The sequence below is a fragment of the Nipponia nippon genome, unplaced genomic scaffold (genome assembly GCF_047370975.1).
Source record: "Nipponia nippon isolate SJK-2023a ecotype South Korea unplaced genomic scaffold, ASM4737097v1 scaffold_12, whole genome shotgun sequence".
In the NCBI taxonomy this organism is placed as follows: domain Eukaryota; kingdom Metazoa; phylum Chordata; class Aves; order Pelecaniformes; family Threskiornithidae; genus Nipponia; species Nipponia nippon.
In genome coordinates this window covers 8,147,678-8,169,170 of record NW_028262313.1, presented here as the reverse complement: position 1 = coordinate 8,169,170, position 21,493 = coordinate 8,147,678, and the positions used below count along the sequence as shown (strand labels likewise).

Sequence of the window (21,493 nt, the reverse complement as noted above, 5' to 3'; positions counted from 1 at the left end):
AACAGTAGGTTTCTCTAGATTTTTTTCATTTGGACTCTTTTGGACTCAAATATTGGTAGAAGTTCTGTTACAAAAACATGTTAAGAGGTGTTTTCCAGAAGGAAAGAAGGCCCTGCTGCCTCTACCTCTATAAATACAGTCCATTGGCCAATGGCATGTACTAACACCATGATTAAAAAGGAAATACAAGTCACTGTGAAAATCGTACCAGCTTATTATCCACCCTAACTGCTTATGCTGTGTTTGATGAAAATGTGAAAATGCATACTTTATTTTGAGCTCAGCAGCTCTGGTCAGTTAATCGTCCTATCTTACCTTGTGACACTATTAGAGAATGATACCTCAGGCCCAATGCGGCACACAGGCAGGCATCAGGGAAGCCACAGCGTGAGCCCCTTTCTCCCTGCATCCTCCTGAGGCCAAGGCATGAGATACGGCCTCACATCAGCCAAGGAAACAGGGTGCAAACATCTATCACCCCCTTACTGCAGAAGCATTTTGCGCAGCGATGTGCTGTCCATATTACTAAGTACAGGAGGGAGTTACGGCTTACAGATAAAAAGAGTTTGTTACGTACAAAATTGGGCTCTAAAGTAGAAAGTGCCAATGTTCTCTGACTGCACTCCAGCAGCTCCCCGTGAAGTTACGGAGAGCAGAAGTTGGGCTTTCGGCTGGAAACAGTACATTTCCTGCCAAGAGAGAGCTCCAGCTAGAGCACTCGCATGGGATACGACGGGGGACAGGCACCCTAGGCCATATGTCGAGAGTGGAGAGGACTGCCAAGCACTGAGAGTGAACTGAACATTGTTCATGGCAGGGAAAGAAGGGCTAAAGCTGTCAAGCCAGGAGAGAAGGGAAAGAAGGAAGAGCGTGTTCCTGGGTCCAACAGCTGCTGACAGCTTCAACACCACTTTAGATGCGATACAATTCTGGTGAACCCTAAATAGGGGAAATTTTTCATTTGGAGATGTGGAGCTAAAATAAGAGCTCTCTTGAAGGAGCAGCTGTTTCCAGGAAAAGGGAAAGAGCTCCAAATGCAGCAAACACTTCCCATCCCCATCAGCATACTAGAAAACTGGTGAATACTTTCAGTTCATCCACTTTTATTCCTTAGCCACCTGCTTTTTTAACCTGTGTCTTATGTTGGCCCTGCTTTTATGCATATCCATTTCCCATCTGCATAATGATATTCAGGGCTCAGTGACTTTTAGAGCTAAACTGTTTTTTTGGATAAGTAACTATGTGCTGGTTTTGGCTGGGATAGAGTTAATTTTCTCCACAGTAGCTGGTATGGGGCTGTGTTTTGGATTTGGGCTGGAAACAGTGCTGATAACACAGGGATGGTTTCGTTACTGCTGAGCAGTGCTGACACAGAGTCAAGGCCTTTTCTGCCTCTCACCCCACCCCACCAGCGAGGAGGCTGGGGGCAGGGGGGCACAAGGAGCTGGGAGGGGACACGGCTGGGACAGCTGACCCCAACTGCCCAAAGGGATATCCCACACCATATGGCATCATGCTCAGCATATAGAGCTGGGGGAAGAAGAAGGAAGGGGGGAACATTTGGAGTTACGGTGTTTTGTCTCCCCAAGTAACCGTTACGCGTGATGGAGCCCTGCTTTCCTGGGGATGGCTGAACACCTGCCTGCCCATGGGAAGGAGGGAACGAATTCCTTGGTTTGCTTTGCTTGCATGTGTGGCTTTTGCTTTACCTATTAACCTGTCTTTACCTCAACCCACGAGTTTTCTTACTTTTACTCTTCTGATTCTCTCCCCCATCCCACCGGGGGGGAATGAGCGAGCAGCTCTGTGGGGCTTAGTTGCTGGCTGGGGTTAAACCACAAAAAACTACTTAAGCAATACTGAAGCATTTCAGAAACTCATTGCGGATTACTAAACTGCTTGTGCCAAAACATAATGCCGTTGGGACAGAATCATAATTAAATGCTTTCAGATTTTTAAGCAAATAACAATTCTTATATTTTACCTTATAAAAGTAAATAATTTGTAATCATCTCAATTCCAAAGGACATGTTTCAGTTCAGTTCAAATAAGCTTTTATCTTAACATTTTTTGATGTGGTTGTTCTGGAAACTGTCAAGAGCCAAAAATGTTGCCAGTCAACATGTCATTTGTAGGATTCTGTTGATAATACTTTATCTACTGTAAACTGATAAGGCTTAGGGTGCACTTACAGATCACTGCAGGTGTAAATTTGTACTAATCAGCATTCATTGATTCCTGCCAATGTGTCACTAGACTCCACTACAAATAATGTAAAATAGCATATCCAATTTACAGAGGGTACTTAAAAATGTACAGAAAAGCAACTACCACCAAAGAGTGGATGTACTTTCAGCTCATACCCTCACTTATTCTGTGGTAGCTTGTCTCTGTATGTCCCTAGAGCTGCTGGAGAGTATGACTAATTGTTTGCACTTTTAAATCCACTTCACCCCCTTGGCTTAACAATAGCAAATCACCATCAATTGCTTGTGCTAATAAAGGGGTCCCAAACACACAAACAAAATCTAGCAACAGCAGCAGGTGTCATTTGAAAAGTGGGCAATGTAATGAGATTTGAAAGAATTTAATTGAAAAACTATGAGCAAAGAGTGAATTCAGGCAGAATCATTCAATTCATGTAGCCATGTGGAATAATTTGTCATTTACGATGGTCAAAACAAATATTGCTGCATAAATGACTTTCAGGAACAGCCAGGCATTTTAGCAGCCTATGAAGAATATGACAGAGTAGAGGTTGAAGGAAACTTGGAGGACAGGGCTGCTGGACAGTGGTCCAGCAATTCCTGCATGTCACTCCAATCCATCACCAGCCGTTTATGAAGCTGGTCAGATGGCCACCTTCTGCTGTCAAACTGGAAAATAATTCACCAGTACAGGTTCACAAATCACCTCTTTCCACAGGGACCAGAAAGAACAAGGCAACCTCTCCCACTAGCACAGCTGTCCATGGAAAAGCACATCCCTGCAAGACAGCCCCATTTTCCAGGGGACACCTGGGCCACCCCATGAGAGCAGGGCTTGCTCCTTTCTCAGGGGGTTCACCCTTTCCCCAGCCTCCAATGTACATCTACTTACATCTTCTTCTAAGCCTGTCTCCTTACAGACCAGTGTTCCAAAACAAAAAAAAGAGTGGTGAAGCAGCACGTAAACACACCAGGTATTTTTCTCAACTGCACCTTTTCATCCCAAAAGCTATTGAAACATTGCTATGTATCAAGACAGAGTGAACTTGTTGGTAGGGCTGGGGAAAGCAGGAGGTTGCCTAAATTGCCTTTCGAAAACAACATGACTTTTCATGTTTGGGTTTTTCTTTTTACCTGAATACTACAATTGTTCTTCAATAAACACTGGCATTTAACAATACTAATGAAAATGCTTATGATTTCTGATATTCCTGAATATCTGTAATTTTATTAAAAACTAATCAATTCTGATATTGTTGATTATCTGTAACTTTATATTAGTATGTTCGGTTTTTTCTATGTGGGTGCACTCTAATTTATTATGTAATTAAAATCCAAGTTTCTGTTACATTTTTAGGCTTTAGAACCCTGGATCACAGTTGCTAATCTCACTTGTTTGTCCACAACAAAACTACCAAGAAGCAAAGTGAAAACGTATATATATATTTTTTTTACATAGACTGAAGGATTACATGTTACTTCCTAAGAGATAACGCTGTTGTCATGTTTCTTCAGCAAAAAAGGCTGACAAGACTTGTTTCACATCTGTCTGCATAATATAACAAAACCATGAAGAACTAGTGATGAAAAAGCTGTTTTGTTGACAATCTATTATTGTTAAATGCACCCAAACACCAAGATTTAGGCATTGCTCATTAGTGCTGTATTGTAGCTCAGGATTTTGTCCCTATAAATACTTTGCGTCAAAATATTTTTTGAATATATTCTAGGCTGCAAGTCTTTTCCTTTCAACCCCAAAGAGTTATAGCCTCTGAAGCCTTTTATCATCTTAATCACAGTCACCCGTACCTTAACCATCGAAGCCATACGATAACATTGCCAGCCACATACAGTACTCCACGTGTAGTCCAACTACCCCTTCCCACAAATGCCATTTTACCTGTTTGTTTTGTACTCTGCTCATCTACTAATCCAACTCAGATATCTTTGTCTTTCTCACTGTAGACAGGCATTACATTGATGGCTTTCAGTTTCCATCTATGACTCCAGAGATTTTTTTCTTACAAATTGTCTCATAGTAGCTAATATCATGACTTAGTCACAGGAAGAAGAAAGGGAGCAGGAACTCCCCTTCCACCTCTCAGTGAGCCACTGAGATCTTCCGTTTGGGTCTGCAAAAGCGAGAAGGCAAGACTGGATCTGAGGAAAGCAGTGCCTGAGGACTGGCACATGCTGTCCTTGCAGCTCCCTTGCACAACCACAGCCACTCAGGCAACTGCCCCGACCCTCTGGCACAGGCAGTTAAGGCAGCACTTTCTAATAGCTCTAACGACTTCACTGGAAGTTTGCTTAAATAATCGCTGGATAGTTAACTAATAAGAGCAGGGCTTTGCCCCTAATTAAAAGTCTCACCTAGCAGACTCTACTTGAAATAAATACTTAAGCAACACTAATATGAATACCAAATACACAGTCATTCTTCACTTAGTCCACCACTGCGCTCTTGTCTGCAATACACTATGATCAGGTTGCCTTGTGGGATCACATCTTCAGTAAAGCTGCTGCCTTAGTCTTGGTTATCATTAACTCCTCTCATTACCTTTTCCAACAGCAAGTTAAAACGGTGCTTCTGGCTCCTGCACCTTCAAATTTTCCTGAAGCTTTCCGTTATTCCCACTTCCACTATGTCAGCACTGCATTTATTCTGATTTCAAGTTACACTGTTTAGATGCCCACACTGCATTTACCTATGAATATCAGTTATTTCATATTGCCACTTCCATGACTACCAGAATCTCCAAAAAGGACTAAAAACCTCATGTACCAGATTTCATGCAACTTTAAAAAAGAAAAGATCCTTGTCTTACAATCAAGAAATAAAGTAAATAATTGACTTAACTGATATTTCAAGTATTGTGTACTTCAGCGAATGCCTGAAAGACTACAGGGAATGTAACCCAGCCTCCTTTCTCTCTCCGTGGCAGGGCAGCTCTCCTTGCTTGAGGGAGATGTGGAGTTGCCTGTTGCACTTTCAGAATACATCTTTACTCCAATGACAATTTCAGGTTACCACGGCTGCTAGCAGCAGCCAACACGGTCTTGCTGTTTAAAATCTGTATTGTTAGAGGAACACAGGCACTTGCCAATAAATGCCAATTCAGGCATGTTAATAAGTAACAGCATTAGAAAAGGCATTAGAAAGTTCCTGCAGAAGAAAACAGTAGGCAAGATCCTTTTCTCCACATCTGCATTGCAGGCTAGCAGAGACAATTCTACCACAGCTTTGCTGGTAAGCCTTCAGCAGTATTTACTAACAGTTATTTATAAAGACCAGCAGGTTCAGCAGTCTGAGCCCTGGTCCCACCCTGGCTCCTCCTGGTACAGTATTTTGACGAGAACTCAATTTTCAGACAGGTGAATAACGTGGCCCAGTTGAACACCAATCCCACTACAAGAAAGACATGGGCATACTGGAACGAGGCCGGTGAAGGGCCACAAAGATGATTAAGGGACGGGAGTATCTGTCTTACAAGGAGAGGCTGAGAGAGCTGGGGAGGGTTGGTCTGGAGAAAAGGCAGCTCATGGGGATCTTATCCATGTGTATAAACGCCTGGTGGGAAGGTGTAAAGAAGATGGATCCAAGACTGTTCTCAATGGTGCCCAGTGAAAGAATAAGAGGCAATGGGCACACAAACTGACATAAAAGAAATTCTGTTTAACCATAAGAAAAATCTTTTTTACTGTGGCTGAACACTGTGGCAGCCTTGTCCAGAGAGGTCGTGGAGTCTGTATTCTCACAGATAATCAAAGCTTAACTAGGCACAGCCCTGGGCAGCCTGCTGTAGCTGACTCTGCTTGAGCTGGGGTTTGGATGGGATGATGCCCAGGGGTGCCTCCAACCTAGATCTGCACTAGCCCCACTGAAAGCAAACTCTCAGGATGTGTGTCAACAACTACACCGGTATGTAGTTTTCTTTCTGCCTCCCATGAGAGATATTCTTCAACAAAGTCCCTGAGTATGTCTTGTACCTGCTCCCAGTCTGTGATCTGATCTGCCTCAGGACCCTCCCCCTGACACGGTCAGCCACACAACACAAGTAATCCTCTGCTGGTTGTTGTATGAGTTTTCTTTGACCTCTCCCCCATAAAGCTCTAAACCCACATGCGTATAAAATTCACAAACTGAAAAAAACAGAAACAGAAGAAAGAAATTTGGTGAAGCACCAAGCTATAAGATAATATGCTTACACAGTCCTATGTGTTACATTCGTAGTTCTAATCCATATTTTCAGGTCGTCATCTACATAAACTTCCTAGCCTATTCCAGATATCTAAAGAGATTCAACCAGCAAACACGTAACATCAGATATGTATCCTAAACACTTAAATCTGGAAAAGGTGTTTACTAACATATGTGCTTTTATAAGCTAAAGGAAATTTAATTCAATTCACACCAAATTACAAGGGGAACAATCTTCTGGTTCTCAAGCATTTTGTAAAAAGGAGAACACTTGCATACTCAATAATGAAATTTTTAATAATTCAGGTCATAAACATTTTAATAAAACAATTAACTTTAATACATACTGTAGTTAGTTTAGGAAAAATTCATTAAATTGTGAAGTATGAATATACCACATTGTTCAAATAATGAAGAGAACACATGAGTTCTAGCAAGGTCATGATGAGAGGGAGAACGCAGAATATCTGTTATCTAAAGAATATCCATCATGGGGAATTGAATTAGATGCATCTCATTTTCACTTTGTCAAACTTAGTTCATATTCTGGTTGAAGACCAGCATGCGACCTAGGATAGCAACTATCCACAAGGCAGGTATTATATCTTCATTTGACAGGTCTGGGGTCAGGCAGGCCAAATCAATACTTTAGAGATTTGCCCATGGTCAAAAATGGACAATAAAGAATCACATGATATATGAATCTGGCACACAGGGAAAAGAACTCATTTAAAATGAGGAATAATGATAAGAAAAGAAAAATGGATTTCACTCAAAATAAATGAAAGAATTGTATTTCAAGAACACATTAGAAATATCATATGGACTAATTCAGTTTGATATAAGAAAGTAGAATTCTACTTATCAGCACTTTAAGTAGGACCCCATTTTAATCAGTATGTCAAAACACAGCCAGGAAAATACCTAACCATTTGTTCATATGGTTTTGTGTGAAAGGCTGAAGAAAACTCAACTGTTTTCAAATACTTGCAAAGTTCCACAGACACTGAAGGCAAAATAATAATTATAGAGGACATACTGTACAGTGGAATGGAAAAGGATCAGGAACATATTGGTAGGTGATACTATTTTACCCATTCGTTTCTGGTGCCTGACAAAAAGAGACACATTACTACATGGACTCAGAAACATACAACGTATGATCTCCTGATAAGCAGGTTACTTTCCCCCTGACAGTCCAATGTTCCTAACTTCATTCTTGGAATAGGTTGTGCCACACTCTTCACTAATGACAAACCCTAGACTAGAGAAGTTGATCATCATAAATTAAACTAAAGCTTAAAAATATGGAACAATCACTCAAAAAAAAAAAAAAATTAACGACTCAAGATGTCTCTTTTGGCTGTGTTTTATTCTAGGACAAATTTCACCAAAAGCCTGTTTTACGGCATTGAACACAGAACTGGAGTCTGAATTACTTCCAGCATATATGGAGGGCTTAGGTCCGCTCTACCTTTTGCTTTATAACCAGCATTTCCAGGTTTTGTACAGAGCAAAAGGTAGAAGCTGTCTTCTGTGGAATTTTATAAGATCTTGATATAAATCTCCCTTAGTTTGGGACTGCTCGGCTATTGGGATTTGGTTTGGACTTACTTCTGTCAAATAGATTCACTGACATGTGAAAACCACTTTTTCTTATTATTTCAAAGCTTTATTTTTTTCTATGGGCATAGAACAAAGATTCTTACCAGTAACCTTCAATTCAACTGTTCTTCGTATAAGCTTGCCTTCAAACTTCAGTTCACAGGTATAATTTCCTCCATCTTCTTCCTGAACTTCTTGTATTAAGAGAGTATTTCCCTTCTGAATTACAATGCTTCTCCACATTTTTGGCTTACATTCCTGCAGAAAAAAAATCCATTGCCAAAATTACCCAGCTTGTATGACATAAGACAGTGTTGCCTGATCAGATTTTCAGTATTATACATAAGTAAACAACCACCTCAATATATTTCACAATTCAAATTCAAATCTAATTTCAGATAGGACAGAGATCTGAAACTGCAATTAATTTGAAGACAGAAATTAAACACAAATGTTTTTAAGGTTCAGTAATTCCCACTGTATCACATGGGCCGTGTTTAATACGTGGTGCCCTGAAGCAATGATTAAGTATCTTCTCTTTTTCATGATGAACAACTGCCAAGACCTCTACTTTAGGATGGACCATAAAAATGCATCTCTGTTTGAAGGGAGTAAGGGCAACATCTGTTAAGGGTTAGCCTGAAGGCAAACTTTACACACTGTCTCAGGCTAGAACCATTTACCAACAGAAGAAAACAGGCAGAACTGCAGCAGTTTTGTGCGCAAGAGAATTCAGGAAGCCTGGCTTCCTTAGGGTCTTGTTTCTCATCACTGGCTTCTCTGGCACCTGATGAGCTCTGATTCAGCCTTTTCCCATCACTCGGCTCTTTGTAGCGTCATCCCCATGTGTGTCCTCTGATGGAGTACCTGGTACTGACGGCCTGCAACTCTCGCTGACTTCGCCAGGCAGACCTTAGCTGTTACTTGGCAGATTTAGGTTCATCACTATGAATCGTGGTCCTACTGGAACAGCATTTGAGTCCTTCTGTATAGTGTGTGATACAGCACAAGAAGAGGCTCCCCCTTTCCTAACATACTGTATCCTTGCAGCCAGATCAGTCACCTTCTACGCTAACAGTGCTCACGACTGAATACCTCTGGGAATGTTCTGAACTAAAAGCATAGGCACAATCTGATCATTGTCTCTTTAAAGTGGTACCTTAAGTTGATATATTTATTGTCTCTCAAGAACTTTAACATCAAGCCTGTTCTACCTGCAAACAAAATCACACTTTTCTCAGTTCTGTAAAACAGTCGGTACTCCCCACAGTTCTGGAGGCTCTGGCTAATTCTGTACCAAGAGCACACAAAGCAGCACAGGCCCCTCTATCCCCTCTCGCAAGGTGGCAACATGGAATAAGCTCTCAGGCTGCGGCTAACATTCTCGCATCAGTTGCATCAGGCTCAGCAACTTCAGCGATTCGTGTAAGTAGCCCAGACCTATGCCCCATTTTCTGCCTGTCTGCAACAGCAGTATCAGAAATACAGCAAACAAAATAGAACAAAGCTTTCTCTTAAGAAAACAACAAAACAAGAGCATACGTTGACATGCAAATATATTGCGTGACAGCAAGAGATCAGCATGACACCAACATAATTTTTTCATGGGACTCCATAGACGTTCCAAATCCACAATGTCACTTTCTAAATTAAAGGATAATAACAAAGAAATAAAAAGATGGGACTGTGAGCTTTTGGCCTTGCACTTGAAAGCAGAGAACTGAAGCATTTATCCCTACCCCTAGTAGGCCAAATTCAGTTACAATGTGGTCAGATTTCGAATATTGAAACTGTGCCATTCTACAGCAGGTAGAGTGTTCAGGTTATCTTTCTGTTTCCAAAGTACAATTGCAGGGAAAGTGTAATCTTGTCTTGCATGTGAACTGTAGTCAACACCGATGATGGAGAATGAACAGAATCCAGATCCTATCTGGTGTGCTAAGAAGAATCAGAGCTTATTTTTGTTACTAAATTACACTGACATCGCTTGAGACTGATGCAGGACACAGATCTGAGCCAGAAAATGCCATTAAATCCTTTCTGATTTGCACACAATTTTTTAGTCCTATTTAAAGGTGCATCAACCACCTACTTGGAGTAACTAAATCTGAACACAGGGCAAAGAATATTATTCAGTTCTATTCAATCCTAATTTAGAAGGAATACAATTCCCATAATACACAAAGTAAGCATATTTCAGAGATGCACCCTTTCACTGCAGCACTGAAAGACCCTATCATACGTTACCAGTTTTATATTCTGATTTTATTTTTAAAAGTATGGGAGCAGAGAGATTGAAGATACATTTTCATACACTTTATATTTTTATATACTACATGCCTGTAATAAGAGCAGCGACATCTTTACTACTACAGAGATTAATGATTTATTGTGGTTTTACAGTGAGGAATTGTTCTGATGGACTTCTACCACTAATGTCCTAATTGTTTCTTTTTGTATCTACTTAAAACGCTTCATATTAAAAATGATGTATAACTCTTTCTTTCCCAAATTTTGACCAATTAATTTTTCTTCTACTGACTACGCAGGCTTTCTAAACATATGTTGAAAATGCCTATTTTATTCTGCCTCTTACTCACAGACTAGCTGAATCCACAAAACTAAAAGCAAAAAAGGGAAGAAGCTGGTAAATCCTAACAATTTGTATATTAAACAACAAAAATGGCCGAGAAACAAACCAATTAAAAAAAAAATCTAACTAGTCTTCATATTGTGGAAACAATCTAGATTTTACTGTCAGAGGTCTGCTGATTTCTCCAAAAAGGTAAGTGCTCAATTGTATGGCTGTTGCTTGTTTAATCAATTAATTGCTCTTTTCTGCTTTTGCATCATGTTTCCCTGCTAGAAGAACCTGAAAGTTTCTTTTCTAGCCTATTTATTCTCCTTAGACATCTTAAATATTTTGGGTTTTTTTCCCTCAATAATTAAGTTGTGCACTACTATGCTTCTTTTTCTCTTCCTTGAAATTTAAGTGGCAGCACCTCGATAACTCTGTTTTTTGTAGGGTAGATAACAGGTGTCGTTCACCTGACGTTTTGATTGTTTTCACAGCCCTTCCTTCTACCCAGTAGTAGAAAAGAGATAGTGGAAATGGCTTAAGACTCTGCATTCTAGATGTAATATACCTTTTTCCTCTGCCAGTTGATTTTTCATGAAACTGCTCTTACTGTTAAATCCCATTCATTCAATCATGCCTTGACATATACATTTATTTCAAAAAAATCCTTATATTTCTTGCCAACACAGTGCTAAGAGGCACAACAGAGCTGTGTGTATATCAATGGCATTAACTGTGGAAATCTTTAAAAATAAATATTTCATGTAGTGTAATTCTAGCCAGAACTGAAGTTCATACTGCTGTTAAAACAAATCCTCACAGCAAATGTTTTATTACTTATCGGGTGTGTATGTGGAAATCTATTCAGGCACAATTATTTTAAGAGTGTGTTTAAATTACAGTTAACTCCCTGTAAATTGATGCAATTATTGGCTCAGATTCATTAATCCCTCCACACAGAGAAGCGTTCTGGAAGGCAGGGCAAGTCTTGCACACGGTGGGCTTGCACCATTACTGCCCTGTCTGATGGTATTTCATCGGTCACAAGTCCAAACTCTCCGACTATCAGTGAACTGGCAGGTTCTCGTGAACACAAGGATTTCTCTTTTCAGCCAAAGGTATAAAGAAGGAACCTCGAGGACTTCCTCATATTTATTTATCTACTTGTCTATTTTGGACAATTTATGCTCTCCCCCTGAATGAAAATGTTCTCTAAATATTTCAGCATAGTGAAAAGGAATTGCTCCCAGTGCCTCTGGAGCAGATTTACACAATAAGATGGCTGAGTACACCTTCATGTACACGTCAAACTCAATCACAAAGGTAGAGGTGAAAAATTTGAGGATCCAGCGTGCTATGACTAGAAACAGATGCATTCTTCAGAACGTGAGGGTCAGATCCTAAAGTGGAATATCACTTATACTATTCTGCGGAAGAAGGGACCGGCTTTTTGTTACACACGTTGGCCCCACATACCATGATCTTAAGTCCCAGATTGCGGTTTGTAGGGGTTACCCCAGTACTCATCATATTATTTTGTAATCCAAGTAATTATATATTTTCTGGCAACTGGACTTACGCTCTTTGGAATAGGCAGACTTCTATTAACAGTTAGTACCATAATACCCTCTAGAATGTTCTTCCAAAACCCTGTTTCAGGAATAAGTTTCAAGGGATAACCTGACATATATACCTTCCGCATAGCATTAATATTTACATTTCACGTTACTGAGCTTCCTGACTCAGGTCCAGATGACATAGGTGTTGTCTAAGAACTGAACTGATAGCACCTTATTGGTAACTATGGATAAGGAGGTATATGTAGCAGGTTATTCCACTAATGTCTCTTTTCATTATCAAGCCAGACTGAAGGTTGTCGACTTTGATTGTCTCACTGTTATCATCCAACCACATCAATTCTGTTCAATTTCACCATGGTGATGACTTGTCAGTCAGCTGTCACACTCCAGCCTGGTGTCACACAACCTGCGTGTGCAAGCCAGATAACATGTCTGGGTATATGGAACAAAGACCCTTCCATTCCCTTTCTTGGTCAGCACAAAGCATCGTTGATGTGGGGTTGTACATGTATCTTCCTTAGACTGATTTCTGCTCCATGACAGCTGAAGATATTCCTGCCAGACTATTTTTGCAGTGTGCTCTTGCAAAAAAATGGATCTTCAGTGATCTGGTGTTCAGTAATACCTAGGTAGATACAGCAAGAAACGTCTTCTCTCTGGTACCCTCTTTCCTCCAAGATTTCAGACTTAACTGAATACATATATTTTATGTACGAACAGTACTGAAGATATCCATACATTGAGAGAAACAGCTTCAATGGCTGAAAGAAGAACTTTGTTTGTACTAACAGTGGGTTATGGCACATGTTTTGTTACTATAAGATAGAACATGTGAGAATTCTGTAAAAAATAGAAATAGATGACAACTTTTATAATTGCTCTTTTCTGATGCAACCTGCTAAGGAGGAAAAAAACCTGCAGCTCTGCACATATTACTTATTTCACACAAAATAACTATCTTTAAAGAACGTTATTAAGGTTGGCAAATCAACCACTCAAAACTTCGGAATTAATTAGTCTGTGTGTTTCTGTCTTCATTACCTGAACGAAGTTTGTCCTGAACTCATTCTGCCTTTATCCCTACAATCCAACTATTTCTTGCTCCCTCTGACTCTCAGCTCTTTATTCTCCTCCATTGTTTCTTGAAGCAACTCATACTCAAGGGCTTTTCAAATATCAGACTTTGGTCCAAGTCCAGACAATGTAAAATTTGCCAGACCTTGCTATGGTCTTGGTACTTGATGTCTGCCTGACAGCCCATATTTTAGTTATTCTCCTATTTTCTTGGGGAGCTACAGAAACACATCATCGATACATCTGCTGCTGAAAGCTGTGTGCAATACTTGACAGGCCTTGGAGAAGGTACAGCCAGACGAGTTACCTGCCAGGTAGTAAAAGGATCTAGCAGACCTCCGTTAAAATTAACAGACCTCAGTAAAATTACTCATTGAACCTCAACAAAAGTAAATGCATCTCTCTGAAATTACCCAGCAGACTTTGATAAAAATTAACAAGCCTTGGTGAAATTACCCAACAGACTTCATAAAAAATTAATTGGGTAGCACTACTGAAGCTGGCGGTGCTGATACACCTTTGGCTCCACTGTAGATTGCCTCCCTTTGTTTCTACTACAGTATCAGGCAGGGAGACATCCTGGCAAGGTGGAAACTGGTACAGAGGCACAGTGGTTTGCGAACGTGGTTGTGCTGTTAGAGAAATCATGTGACCTCCTGCACAGAACATCCTCATTGATGCTGATTTCTGTTGGACAATAACTATGCTGCATAGTTTTGCCTGTACTTTAGTATTACTTCTGTAAAACTGAGAGAACCTCCTCCAGACCAGTCACAAACCACTGCAGGCTCAGAAAAGGCCATCTCTATGCCTCAGACTGAAAACAGTGGAAATTTTGTATAGTTTCAGCACAATAGCAATAAGACAGCAATAGTTACCTTGTACCACACCACATCTGGCTCTTGACTGGCTGTTTTGTAATCCTCAATATCAGGACAGGAGATTGTCTTTCTCTTAGTGACTTCTGATTTTTCCAGATATCTGATCTTGCTGTTGTAGCAAAGCCCAGATTCATTTTCAGCTACCGTCAAGGACATGGACACCTTCATGCAATACGTGGAGTTTCTGCAGGGACAGAAAGATGTTTTCATTGATCCTACCTCCTTTTTACCATGTTTGTTTCAGCACAGTAACTTTCTTTGTTAAGCTCTCATCTTAACACACACTTCAGCCACACATCCAAATAGTGACTGTCATGCTGTTTATTTCCAACACAGAGGAATTCCTAGAAAATGTAAAGGCTCATTTCTGATTTACTATGAAGAATCCTGTAGAAATCTTCTTGACAAGTGATCTAACCCAACACAGCAGCTCTTTCAAGCTCGCAAGTCTACAAACAAGAACCTGTTGGCATCTCAAATGTTGGTCAGGATACACTGTGCCATTTCCTCTATGTGTCACACACACTCCTCTTCTCCCTCGTTCTCTCCCACCTTCAGGAGATTTCACTCCAGCATGCAGTGCTATACATTTGAGAAGAAGGGTTATGTGCTGGATGTTAAAGCACATCATGCAGGAAGAATTCCTCCCCCTGAAGGAACTGCTATATAAAATCCTACAGCATGTGATATCGTGGTGGGTTGACCTGGACAGGCTGCCAGCCGCCCACCCAGCTGCTCTCTCACTCCCCCTCAACAGAATGGGAAGGAGAAAATAAGATGAAAAAGCTCGTGGGTCGAGATAAAGACAAGGAGATCACTTACCAATTACCGTCATGGGCAAAACAGGCTTGACTTGGAAAAAATTATTTTAATTAATTGCAAATTAAAATAGGTTTGGATGGCGAGAAAGACAAAAAAGCTAAAACACATTCTACTTGCCTCCTTTTTCTACTCCTCTCCCTCTCCCTCCCCAAGTGGCATGAGGGTGGGAATGGGGGGTTGTGGTCCGTCCATAACGGCTCCTCTCTGCCTCTCTTCCTCCTCACACATTCCCCTGCTCCAGCGGGCCCTCCATGGCCGCAGTTCCTGTCAGGAAAGCCAGCTCCCCCGGGGGCTCTCCACGGCCGCAGGGGACTCTCTGCTCGGGCCCGGGGCGCCTCCTCCCTCCTCCTGCCCGGCCCTCGCTGTGCGGGGCTGTTTCTCACACTTTTTTTCCTCACCCCTCACTGCCCGCCAGCATTTTGCCCTTCCTTAAATATGCTTTCCCCAAGATGCCGCCAGCCTCGCTGAGGGGCTCAGCTGTGCCCTGTGGTGGGGCCGCTGGAACCGGCCGGAACCGGTCAGAACCGGCCGTGTCCAGCACGGGGCAGCCCCTCAGCTCACCTCAGAGGGGCCCTGCAGCCCCGCTGCCAGCGCCTGGGCGCGGGCACCCAGTGCGGGTACGCAAGAAGTACAATTGGTGGTTACACGGATACATTTTTGCCTTAAAATCCTGAAAAATGTAATCCCTTAGCACTTCAAGCCATTGTCTGCTCTATCACCAAAGAACCCTGACAGAGTTAAATCCAGGCAAGCGGACTGGGAGCTACACCTAGTTTTTCTTAATATCAGGGTAGAATAAACACACCCAGCCCAGCTCCCATGCCTCACAATCATGAAAATAGGATTAAATTAAATTCCTTCAGACTTGCATCTTTAACAGAGCTATCAGACACACAATAAAAAAACCCCAAACTGGTGTTTGTCGTGGTGTTCCTGTGAAGCATTTGCACTTTGCACAGGATCGTTGCAACCCAGACTGTCAGCTTCTGCCCTTCCTTCGGCGTGATGGCAAACAGAGTCCTTTAAAAGCAAACTACAAGCAACAATATAACAAGGCTCTTCCCCCATCATGCATCATTTTGTCATTTTAACTGGCTGCGCCACAACCAAAAAAGCCTGAAGTAAAACTGACGTGCTGGGTGGTTACCCCCATCAAAGGGAGCTGTGGAGAGCTCCGGCAGGAGATACGGCCGCTTCGCCACCGCCTCTTCCACCGCAGCTCTGCTCCAAACTGGTTTAGCTGAGGCCAGAAGGTGGCACAGCAGATAGAAACTGCCCTGTGCACCTGGAAGGTGATCCGTCAGTCAAACCCTGACACTAATGATACTGGCTGCTTACTCCCTTCAATTAAACTCATGACAATGCTTTGAATTTAAAAAAAAAAAAATCCAACATGCTATATAAATCTTTTCTTATGCAACATTTCAACATGTCACTCTGTCAAGTGAGCCTGTAGTTAGGAAGAAAATAAAAAGGTCTATAGGGACACTTCATCACGGCTCTAAGCTTCATGCTAAACAAGCGCTGACAAAACACTGTGCAAACGGCTTCTTGTCAAAGGTGTGCCATGAGCAGGTATTTGCAGAAAGAGGTATTTGCAAGGCAAATCAACAGGCAATCTTCAGAAACCTCCCATTTTCAGCATCGTTAGTGTTACGTATCCAGCAGAACCACAGACTTCCCCCTTCCTACTCCCTTCTCTTCAAAATGCCACCTGTACATTTATGTAATAAAATCAGTGGGTATTTTCTCCGTCCGTCACCTCAGAGTGGAAAGGCTCACTCTGCACACTGACATGATGGTTTCAGTTGAGAGTCTTGTCCTCACAAACTGCACAAAATGTATTATTTTCCCTGAAACAAAAGTTCTCCGGACTGAAAAAAATGCATCATTTTGGGTGGGCTTTTCAGAAATACTTATACGATTTAGGGAACGTAAATCAACTTTATCCCAAACTACTTGCTTTTGAAAAGGGTTACCTTTTTTTGTAGGTAGTAAGAAAACAAAACATATTCAGAAAGTTTCACTGCTTCCTAATACAGCACTGAAAATCCACAAAATATGGATACAACCACTCAGTATAATCAATAGTAATTAATCAGTAATGATTATTTAACATTCCTGAATGACTACAAGTATTACTGAGTGCATATAAGGTCACATGCGCTCAGTAATAATGATCCAGGCTAATCAAGAATAATGACTTTGAATAGTTGTCCATTACTTGGTGTTATTTAATAGTGCTGTATTTTCTGCTAACAATCTTGCATTATTTAGATTGTATTTTGAACAGCGCTGGAGGCTACTTCTATTTAAAATGCTTCCTGGAACCACGACCTAAAAATGTAATATTCTTTTCATTAGTTACAATTAGAATTGAGTAGAATTGAGAAAACTAAGTGCCTGGTGAGCACTATCACTTTTGTTCACACTCCATGACCGAGACAATAAATCTATTCAGGCTCATGATGAAGAAAGCTCTCGCTAAGCCAACAGCAATAGACTTGAAAGCTTTATGAATGCTTCTTCACCAGCCACTCACATTAGCGCTACTGCTGATAATTCAGAAAAGGGCAACTTCTGCAGGAATTCCAGTGAATGAAGCAGCAGCCTTCCTTTCATCTAGTCAGTTCAGGATAACAGTTATATTTCTGTCATGTGCAAAAGGAAACAGCAGTTTGATCAACCTCACTGTTTTTCTCAATTTTGAGGCAGAAGTGTGGGAGCTGAAGTTTGTAGAAGACGTGAGCCATTCCTCCCTGTGCTAGGCAAGCTGCTCCCCAAGACGGTATGGATTTCATCACTCAGGTCTCTCAGCATGTGATGGGTCTGTGCTGACTTTTTCTTGGAGACTCCCATGGCTACCATTTTTCTATCAGCTCAGATGCTACAAGACAGAGCTTCCTAAAAAGATAAATTCCTTTTGTTTTAACCAGAAGATTGCCATGGAATTGACCATGTTCATTCTATGAGGGAATTAGTAGATGAACCAGTTAATTTTCCTACATAGTAAAAACCTTTTAATTTGAACTGTAGTTTGCAGAAAAACGTGCATTTGGTTTCACTGGCACACGGGAACGTGCTGTCTTCCCACCCCTGTGGGGCCTGGGGCATAAAAAGGCTCTCTAGAAGGTGACAGGTTGAGGCAGAAGTCAAGGAGGGGATCACAAAGCAGTCGATGGTCACTACAGCATTGTTTTTACCACCTGGGTAAACAGACAGGAATATTACGGTGCCAGCCACCACGCAGGTCACTGAGGTGATGGGAACCCACCTACAGAGGTCCCTCAAGAAGCCCATAGAGCTGCTGTGCTGGGTGGGATCCAGTTCGTTCTTTCCAGTTGTTTTCAGGACCTCTGTGCCCACAAGGGCTCTCCTTGATGAGTGGTTTATGGTAAGGTTTTGTTGTTTTTTTTTTTTAAAAAAAAAGGTGTGGAGACTGACTAGCTTGAATCCTACATTTATTTCTTTTCTTCTTTTAAAAGCTAAACAGATGGCCTATGAATTATAAAAAGGAAGATCCACTTTTGTTTTCAGTACATGCTCATGGAGCTTGGTGGGGGAGGTCAGTGCTCCCAGCAGTTTGCAGACTGGCAGGAAAGGTTATATGACCATATTTAATGAGGAAAGCTGGAACGCACGAAGAACAACAGATAACAATAGCAAAGCTGGTAACCCGGGTTTTGCTGACAGAATCAGTGACTGAAAGGAATAAAAAGGAAGCATCTTCCAGGTGGATGAGGAAGATCCTGGAGGGCTTGCGGTGGTGATCTCGGTATTGTGAGGCCAGGTAAGAAGAGCTGTATGCAAGTAGAGACTATTGGAACCCAAATGAACCTGGCAGACTGCAGACAGTCCACTTTCCACATGTAAAGGGAATAAGCCCATGAGTCTGAAAGTGGGTCTTTTAAGAATTTGTCTTTTCTGACGGGTTTCCAAACCATTCATTTCCCAGGGGAGTTGATTTCCAATGGATTCTGTTTCTATAGATGGTAGCAGTGGTTATATGGGGAACGGGAAGAGGGAAGAAAAGAAAGAATCACTCCATAGTACAAAGAAAAAAAATTAAGTGTCTTGTGTTTTCACGCTGAAACTAAGATTTTTAATTCCCTATTTCAAGGGACTGGTTATAAACTGGGCCTACTCTCTCGACTGGAAATGTGAAGAAGGGTTTAGCTTTGCCAGAGTTCACAAAGCACGTTCCTTTGTTCTGGTGGCAAGGCATTTCTAATCCCAGGGCCACCTGGAACTGGCTCTGAACCACAAACTGAAGCCAGCTCAGAATCCAATAGAAAACCACAGGGAAAACCAAGGCAGTTTAACAGCTCCCCAAACAAAAGCAAGCAAAATTGTGAGTTTGGCTTGACTTCGAAGCAAGGACAAGAGGGAAAAAGGGAGGCTATAAAGAAATGGGTAAGAAGGAGATTTGAAACTGAAGTATCAATCCCTAAATTATTTTTCATCTTGTTTTGGATTCAAGACAATTCCTCAGCCATAAGGCTGAATTCAAATTAGAGGAAATATTCACAACTTTGGAAAAAACTTTTTTTTTCTTTAGCATTTGTGGTTCTGCTTGTGAGGGTGGTTTGCTAAAAGAGTCAAGTAAAACAGTTTTGTCTCTAGTAGGCATGGAACCTTGCCCCCCTGTTTATCAATCTTCTTATAAAGAGGAAGGAGGCAGCAAAGTGGTTGAATATTTTATATCTACTAGATGGAAAAAAATCCCTAAATTTGAACTGCGTATTTATACAAGTAGATTTGCGATTTCTTTTTTCTTGCAAGTTCATTTTTCATTAAGTGTTGGGGTTTTTATTACATTAAAGTCATAAGACTTCGGTCTTAGTTCTAAGACTATGATGGTAGATCCAAAAGCTGGGAGGTGTTTTTATCAAAGCAGTGCTCAGGGAACAGCACAGCTCAGACTTAGATCTCTCCCAGTGTACCTAAACACTCTGGCTGTTTTAATGACATTTTCATTGGCTCACTGAAATTGTGATTGCAGGACTGTACAGGCCAACCCTTACATTCATCTTTGCTTGTTCTGAGTTAAAGCAATAACTGCAATAACTACACCACCAACCGTCTCTGTCCATCTGAAGGTCCACTGCAATTAGTGCACTACCAGCCGCTATATGAATGTGCTATGTTATCAGCTTTCAGACTTAATTGAGCATTTGATGGTTTTCCTCTCTGTAGAGAATTTTATGAATTTATTCCTGTCTAGATTTCACACTTCACATAACAGTTACCAAGCAGTTTCATTGGTATCTGAACTTGTTTCACTCAGATCAATGAGGTCATGGTTTGGTGATCTTCTTAAAGAAAAATGAGTAATTTATTATCATTGTTTTTTTCAGATCACACAAATGGAACATCTTTCCTAAAAACAAATGGATTATTACTTACTCTTTCAAGGTTTCATTCAAGTGCTAACCTACTTCTCGGTGACTACCACTGCTACATGTTTGGGGTCCTTGTCTGGAAAAGATCAAGTTCCCGCTTATGATGTCAATCACTCTGAGAGGCTGCAAATCACAGATCCTTCAAAGTTTCTGGATTTTTAGTTCTTATCAATTTGTCAAGTGAGAGAGCAGTGCCTGAAGAGGAACAATTCAACAGATGGCTGGCACTGCTGTAGTTGCTCCCTGAACCACAGGCCAAGAGGCGCAGTGATTCTGCGGCTTGTGTGTGTGGTACCTGGCCTTGGCACAACTCCAAACATTCCTGCTCGTTGCTTTTATAACGGCAATTCTAATACCAGCTCCTATGCATGATAGGGAGAAATCCTAACCCCATGTTACCTCTCCTTTAATGTCTCTCTAGTTTTCAAGATTCTACTAGTAAAAGAAAACAACATCATGGAAGTATGATATCAGAAAGTGCTAAAACAGTACCATGTTACAAATTCGATGCTCTTGCATTATCTCTGCTTTGTTTGATCCTCCACCAGAGACCTGCACTGAGAATCCAGCCAGAGGTACCATTCAAGGCCCCATCACTCTTGAAGAATTTTCAGTCTTTCTGTACTTTTCTCCTAAGAATCAATCACTACACAAGATTCACTAGAAACAAGATGACAATTTGAGCTTGACTAAAACATACTAGATGTCCCAGAGACCCGTGTTTTACAATGAAGAAAGGCTATACCATCACTATTCAAAAGAAACAACTTCTGAGCAAAGTCACTGAAAGGTAATTTTAAAAGGCTCACATTAATGACAGCTTGAAAAACAGACATCCAGGGATGTCTCCTCAAGTTAACCATCAGGAATATAGTTCTCACCAGAGGGACTTAAAAGCAAGATCTGTACTCCTCACTGTGAGTTCAGCCCTCTTTAGGGAATTTTTAGGCTTTCTTGATACTGGGACAGAGAAGAGAAGATGTTCAGATCTGGCAGTTGGGTCTCTCTCACCAAAGCTTACATCTAAGTTTAAATTAAAGTTGGAATTCAGCTAACATCCTTATTAAGAGGGAAATATGACAGAAAAACGTCAGGATGTGCCTAGTACAGTCAGTGATACAGCCTGTAACAACAAGGCCGTGA

General features: G+C 41.2%; 1 protein-coding gene across 5 annotated transcripts in view; it reads right to left on the bottom strand.

Annotated features, from left to right (window-relative positions):
* IL1RAPL2 (interleukin 1 receptor accessory protein like 2) overlaps positions 1 to 21,493 on the bottom strand; it is a 393,690-nt gene that overhangs the window by 164,683 nt on the left and 207,514 nt on the right. For all 5 annotated transcript variants that reach the window (XM_087749101.1, XM_087749103.1, XM_087749102.1 and 2 more), the window contains 2 exons: positions 14,124 to 14,310; positions 8,118 to 8,271 (listed from right to left, as the gene is read on the bottom strand). In XM_087749101.1, coding sequence (XP_087605227.1) covers positions 8,118 to 8,271; positions 14,124 to 14,310 — 341 coding nt within the window. The remainder of the gene's footprint in view (positions 1 to 8,117; positions 8,272 to 14,123; positions 14,311 to 21,493) is intronic.